The sequence below is a fragment of the Sciurus carolinensis genome, chromosome 10 (assembly GCF_902686445.1).
Source record: "Sciurus carolinensis chromosome 10, mSciCar1.2, whole genome shotgun sequence".
NCBI classification, from domain to species: Eukaryota; Metazoa; Chordata; class Mammalia; order Rodentia; family Sciuridae; genus Sciurus; species Sciurus carolinensis.
The window spans coordinates 135,999,640-136,006,397 of record NC_062222.1 but is presented as its reverse complement, the minus strand read 5'-3'; the positions used below and the strand labels follow the sequence as shown (position 1 = coordinate 136,006,397).

At 55.2% G+C, this 6,758-nt stretch overlaps 1 protein-coding gene across 1 annotated transcript in view; it reads left to right on the top strand.

Annotated features, from left to right (window-relative positions):
• Window positions 1–5,996: 5,996 nt before the first annotated feature.
• Crmp1 (collapsin response mediator protein 1) overlaps window positions 5,997–6,758 on the top strand; it is a 62,226-nt gene continuing 61,464 nt past the window's right edge. Inside the window, exon 1 of the mRNA XM_047566599.1 lies at window positions 5,997–6,468. Coding sequence (XP_047422555.1) covers window positions 6,088–6,468 — 381 coding nt within the window. The 5' untranslated portion in view covers window positions 5,997–6,087. The remainder of the gene's footprint in view (window positions 6,469–6,758) is intronic.

The following is a 6,758-nucleotide window of genomic DNA, read 5'->3' as shown; positions in this document are numbered from 1 at the left end:
CCTTAGGGAAATGGATTTGCAGGACACGTGATGGCACTCTGCTCCACAGGGCAGCTCTGGGGCTGGACTCTCGGTGGCTGTCACTGCACAACTACCTGGAAGTCCAGATAAAGTCCAGACACTGCCACTGATGATGTGCTAGAGACACTGAGCGAGCCTCCCGGGTGGAGCTCCTGCACCCTAAGCCCTTCAGAGACAGATCTGGTGAGCGGCCTTGTCAATGGTGTAAGCAAAGAGCACTAGGTTTGCATTCAGCCTGTGCACCCATGACCAACTTTATTCCTACTTAGCTTTGAAATGAATTCTTTGAAATTCTCTGGTGCCTTAAGGAAAATGAGAAAGAAAACCCCGGGGGCTTGCTGATATATTTAGTCCTCTTCCCTGTGTCATGAGAATTTCTAGAGAAAGAGAATTCATACCTAGGACCTAAAACTGCTTTCAGTAAGGCGACAGACCTGGCGTTGAAGAATGGCCTTCTCTTTATCCCACCTGATCTTTCCCACGCCTGGTGTCCATGCAGTGCACAGCCACGGAGCCGAAACCGCGAAGCTGCGGCTGGGACAGAGCATGAACTGAGCACCTCCATATGCTGGCCGAAAAAGGGCAGAGAGAGATCAAGGGATAAGAGTGTCACAAGTATCGAAGAGCTTCATTTCAACTCTGTCTCGACATTCTCCAAAGTGTCATGATGCCGTATTTGAAGCAGGACCTGGAAGTGGAGGGGAGAATGATTCCCGTGCAGTGATGTGACCGCTGCGAACCTAGGCTCCTCACAGGGACAAGGACAAAGCCTGCCCCTCACAGAGGTGGGGCGAGCTCTGGGGCTGGGAATGGACTCTGGGCTTGAGCTCTGGCGGTGCCAAGCAGCTGTGCCAGCTTAGGCGTGGGCTCCGGTGCCCAGCCCCTCTGCAGGAACAGCGGGGGGGTGTGAGCGCTGAGGGAGCACGTGGTTCGTAAAGCACTGAGCACACTCGTGGCCGCCAGGCCCCCTGGGAGAGGAGGCTGTGCAGATGCCGCTCCGAGGGGTGCTGGAGCATCTCCCTCCACCCTGAGCTGCGGCCCATCCGTCTTCCACAGCTCAGGTTTTGATGGTCAGGCAGGGAGGGGCGTGGCACCACCGGCAGAGATGTGAGTAAGATTTGTGGGTTCATTTTGGCAGGTCCTCCAGGCCTCCTTACTCTTCCTGGATTGAATCCTAGACAGAAATCCCAGGAAGTCTGTGAAGCACAACATCCGTTTGGAAAGCGTGTGTTTCCCACTGGATCCCTAATGCACAGTACGACCGTCCACCCCTTGCGGCTGCCTAAATGTGAAGGTCCCCTAGGCGTCAGCGTGGGTAAGGACCTCCCACAGTGGCCGTGCTTGTTCACACGGGACATCGAGCCCGGGAGCAGATGCCCTTCCCTTTGGACACTCTTTGGCAGGACCCTCCTTGGGTGCTGGGACAGTGTCTGTCCCACGCTGCCTGCCACCCATGACGTGAACAGAGCCACCTTCCAGGAGTGCATCTTAGATTCCCAATCCCTGTGACTTGGGCTCATCCCTCCCTTCCAGGTTTTCCAGATTTGTAACAAGTGCTCCATCTTGTGTGAAACAGGCCAGGATTTTCTCTTGTTACCCAAGAGAATGTATTTTTCTATGTTGGTTAAATGTATACTTTGTGTAATTTTGTACATTAAAATGTCTGCTTTTCACAGAATTTGTTTTCCTTTTTGAATGTTTGATTGATTATTGGTTCACCCAGTGTTGGAAGCCTGACATGACACAGAGAGGCAGTGACTCCAGGACTCTTTGGTTTTGGCAGGGAACGGAGTTTCCTCACGAGCGAAATCCAGTTTGCACAGACTGCCAGGGGATTTCCTTTAGGATCCATCTCGTCCCTGCATTAATTTCCTCCTGCTGCTCTGACAGATGCCATCCATCCACCTAATGCCTAAAAACAATGTTTGCTCATCCTCCCACAGTTCTGGAGGTCACAGGTCTGAAATGGGTCTCGCCAGGCTAAGTCAGGGCCCCGCTTCTTTGGGGGGACTCCAGGGAGAAGCTGCAGCCTCGCTCCCCCCACCTCTGCCTGGTGGCCCCTTCCTCCATCCTCAGAGGCAGCAGCGTGGCATCTCCAACCCTCTAACTCCGACCTCTGCTTCTGCTGTCACTTTTCCCTCTCTCACAGTAACAGACCCCATCTTTCCCTTGGCTGGATCCATATAATCCAGGATGATCTCCCCGTCCTGAATTCCTATGTAAGCACACAAAATATTCCCACTTGCCATGTGACATGAGTTCCAGGAATGATGTGACCATCTCTGAGGGCCGTTATTTTGCTGACCACAATCCCCGACATACTGATTTGGAGGTAACAGAAAAAGCAGACCTTTTAGAATCAAACTGGCCTGGATTTCTGTCACTCATTGCCATGCCACCCTAGGCAACTTGCTTAACTTCTCTGAATTTCTTTCCTTATCTCTAAAATGAGCACATTAACTCATGACTTGCCTTGCAGATTCACTAAGAGTAGTATACAGCTGGTCACAAATGACATTCCCTTTTCTTAGTTTTCTGAAAAGATTCTTTTTACAACTTAGGCTTAAAAAAAAAAAAAAAAACTCTTTTGTTTTTTGTGTGCCTAAACAAATTCCACCATGGAACTGAACTGGCCTCTCTAGTCCTCTCCCTGTCTGTCCTTTGCTACCACCCTGGAAGGCTTCACAGTCTGAGAGGATTGCTCAGATTGGTCTCTCACCAAGTGTCATGGTGCAATTCACTCCTGGGCACTCCCTGGTGCACCTGCAGGACAGGAAGGGCGGTCACAGCCGTCATCAGGGTAGTGCTTCTTCTAGGGACCAAGGGTGGTCTCACAGCAAGTTGAGGTGTGTATTTCCTAACTGCTGTCCTGGCTCTGCCCCCACCATGCTTGGATTGCTGGCCTTGAGACCAGGAGAGACTGTGCAAAGGACTCCAACATTGTATGCAGTTGGGCAGTCGAAGGAGCAAATGTGTAAGACAGAACATCAAGTGTGAAAAACGAATGATGTGTGCGGACCCTCATGGAGAGCGGGCAGTCCACGCCTGCCAGGCCCCTGCCCCGCAGGGGAAGTGCGCCGTGATGGGGCGTGACAGGGCGCCCCGAATGTGGCCAGCTCGCTGTTGAATGACTCGTTGCCCAGGGTCGCACAGGGGCCAAGCTCCAACCCCCAAATCCAGACCCTTCTGGCCTCACCACATCCATTCTCTCTTCTCCCTGCCCTGCTTTTGGGGAGGGGAAACGGGAGTGGATGCAGACCTCGGCATGACTGAAGTGTCCAAATCCCAGCAGTCTCACTAGACCAGAGGCAAGTCACTGACCTCTCTGGGCCTCAGTTTCCTCATCTGTAAAACAAGGCAGCAATGGTACCTCAGAGGTTGCTGCAAGGTATAGCAGACCTGCCCTTGGTGCAGGGCCTTCAGTTGTCCCCGGCACGTGGAAAACTCTAGAGTGGGGACTGTTATTGTGCTTTCTTGCTTTTGTGTAAAGACAGCTCTTGTCCACCTCCTGCTTGTATCCCTCCAGCCTTGAAACAGAGCCCTTTCTTGCAACAGAAGGAGTTCTCTTCAAAGCAGTGAGACCCCATTGGCATGGGCAAAGCCCAAGACACCATTTCCTTAAGCTGTTGAGGGTAGACTCGGGCATGAGTAGGACTGACCTCATGGGGCCCATCTAACTCAGACTGTTGAATTCCTTCATATTCCTGTGGACTTTATCCCCGAATATTTGTGCAGCTCTAGGAATTTCTATGTGGTCTTCAACATGAACTTTCCTTGCCTGCGATGTGCTGGGAATACTATTTCACAGGGCAGAGAGGTCTTCAGTTGACTTTTGGGAACACAAAGGACCTGGAGTCCTTTGTCCCTGAGGAGTGTACCTGTGGCATAGATCTGTACAGGCACCAGGTCGAGAGGAGGGAGGACCCAGGACGTGGGTGAAGATGGTGGATCAGAGGTCCACTCTTCTTGTTTGTGTTTGACAACCCTCTCACAAATTACAGTATGCACTTCTTGAAGGCAAGGGCTTTCTAAGTACCTTTCTTCCCAGTACTAGTCTCTCTCAAGCACAGAAACACACTTGCAGGGATGGGAATGTAGTTCAGCTGCAGAGTGTTTGCCTAGCATGCACAAGGCCCTGGGTTTGATCCTAAGTACCTCGAATAAATAAATAAATAAATAAATAAATAAATAAATAAATTTTAAAAGCTTAAAAAATAAAATTTAAAAAAATTTGCTATATGCCCACAGAATGAATGAGTCTGGGGTGCAGGCTGGCTTAGCATCCACTTCTTCCCCCCACCTCTCCATTCCTAACTCATGACAGGGAAAAGTACACACTTGTAGCCCAGATTGGCTTGTTCCAGGGTGGAAACAGTAAATGCAGGGAGGTGTTGGCTGCGGCCATGCATCCAGATTTGCCAGTCTTCAGTCTTTGGGTCTCAACAGTCTCAGAATGCAAATCTCCCCTGGCTTGGTGCTGAAGGGACAGCTCCCACCATCCAGAGGACACACAGGCAGGGCTGTGGAGAAGGGGCACTGGGCTCGCTGCTGACGTTCTCCCCAGCAGTCCCCACATGGTCTTAGACTGCATGTCTAGACTCGCCCGCAAAGCGCAGCCAGACTGCTGGGTCTCTGCTGGGAGTACTCATGGTCCTTAGCCTGAAAATCATGGAGAGATGAGGGAGCCTGCCTACAGGAAGCCCCCATTGTCTGGCCCCCGGGAAAGACAAGGAGAGACCCAGCAGAGGGACACCCCCGTCCCCATGCCCTTTCCGGGTCCAGCTCAGAGGACCCCGGCAAGGGCGAGCTGAACCCTGGAGGGTGGGAGGTGCTCCTCCACAGGGCACGTTTGACTGGGCGACCGCCAGGTGCTTGTGTGTGTGCTCTAGCTCTTTGTGTGTTCCTCTCTAGAGCGTTTCTATTTCAGCTTGGGACTTATTTCTGGTGTGGATGTGTGTGGGCGTTCTGTAGGGAGTCTGAGCTCACGTGTGTGGAGTCGCCTTTGCCTTTGGTATTGGTGTGGAAAATTTCTTTGTCATACTGTGTCACTGAAGTGTGCATCCAGTCCACGTGTGAGTTGTTGGCTCAGTTGTGAGAGGGCCTTTGTCCTCCTGTCTGCAGGAGTGAGCTACTGGCATGTCCCTTGCCCTGCGTGTCACCCTCTGCCCTTAGCGTTGCAAGGCACATCCTACCAGAGCTTGTGTCCTCCCCTTCTTAGAAGGTCAACTCCTAGAGGGCAGGGGCTTCTGTTCGTGGCCCTGTGCCCAAGCCCATGCCAGTGCCAGGTACTATCAGGCAATCAACACAGTAGCGCTGAGTGAATGAACGGTGTCTGATATGTGTGTCTCCTAGGTTGGGCAATTGATTTCAGTGCGATGCTGTGTATGCATAGGGATTTTGGACAATAAGAATTTCTGATTGTGTGTGTGTGTGGGGGCGGGGAGTGCACTCCAGAATGTGTCCAATCATATACGTGTATGTGTGCAAAATTGTCTACGGCGTCCGTGAACGAGCCTCTGTCTCGGAATTGACTTGTGTGTGTAACAACATGTTGTACATCTCTCACGTGTTTGGTGTAATTTGGTGTAATTGTCTGGTGTGCGGGTGAGAACCTGTGTGCCTATGTGTGCCTTGGTGTGTGTGTGTGTGTGTGTGTGTGTGTGTGTGTGTGTGTGCATGCACGCGGCTCCCACCCCTCGTTCCGCTAGCGCCCTGCGCTCCGCCGGGGGGGCGGGGAGTGGGGGTGCGTCGAGGGCACTGCGGTTCGGCCGCCCGCCCTCTGCGCTGCGGCTCCCGCACGTCACCGTCGTTCCCCGCCCCAACCGCGGTCCCCGCCTCCCGGTCCTTTGTAGCTGGTGGTAGAGCTCGGCCGCAGCCGCCTGGAGGCCCCGCCCCGCCCCGCCCCGGCCCCGCCCCGCCGCGCGCCCCGCCCCGCCCCGCCCGCCCTCTCCAGGCTGCAGTCGCGCCTGGGCAGCCGCGGGCCCGCACCGAGGCGAGGAGCGCGGCGCACGGAGGAGGCGAGGGCCGCGGGCGGGAGCGCGGGCGGGCGGCCGGCCTTGGACGGGTATGGCGGACCGGCGGCGCGCGTGGAACACGGAGGACGACCTGCCCGTGTACCTGGCGCGGCCGGGCAGCGCGGCGCAGACCCCGCGCCAGAAGTACGGCGGCATGTTCGCCGCGGTGGAGGGCGCCTACGAGAACAAGACCATCGACTTCGACGCGTACAGCGTGGGCCGCCGCGGCTCGGCTCGCACGCCGCGCAGCGCGGGCCGGCCCGACGCGGTCGGCCTGCCGGGGCCAGGCGGCAGCGAGGACACGGCCAGCGACGTGAGCGAGCCCTCGGGTTCGGCCGTCAGCTCACCCGGCGAGCGCGACGAGCGGCCGCCGGCCCTGAGTATTCGTTGCCCTGCGCCCCGCGACCTGCCACTCGGCCGGGACAATAGCCAGGTACCCTCGCGGAGCGCGTGGACCGGACGTGGGGGGCGGGGCCCTCAGGAACCCTGGGCTGGGCTGCTGCCACCAAGCTTGGGAAAGCTACGGAACGGCCCCTCCCCCACCTCATCATACAGGAGGTTCAGAGAGGTTGTGCGACTTGACAAGGGTTGGCCAGCGTAGTCCGTGAGACTCCTAATGGACCTCTGAGGTCCATCCCAGCTCCTCTTCTTCAGAAAGGAAAAGCGAGGTTCTGAGAGGGGAAGTAAGTAGTGTAAAACTGCCGCATGGACCCTTGAGTCGCA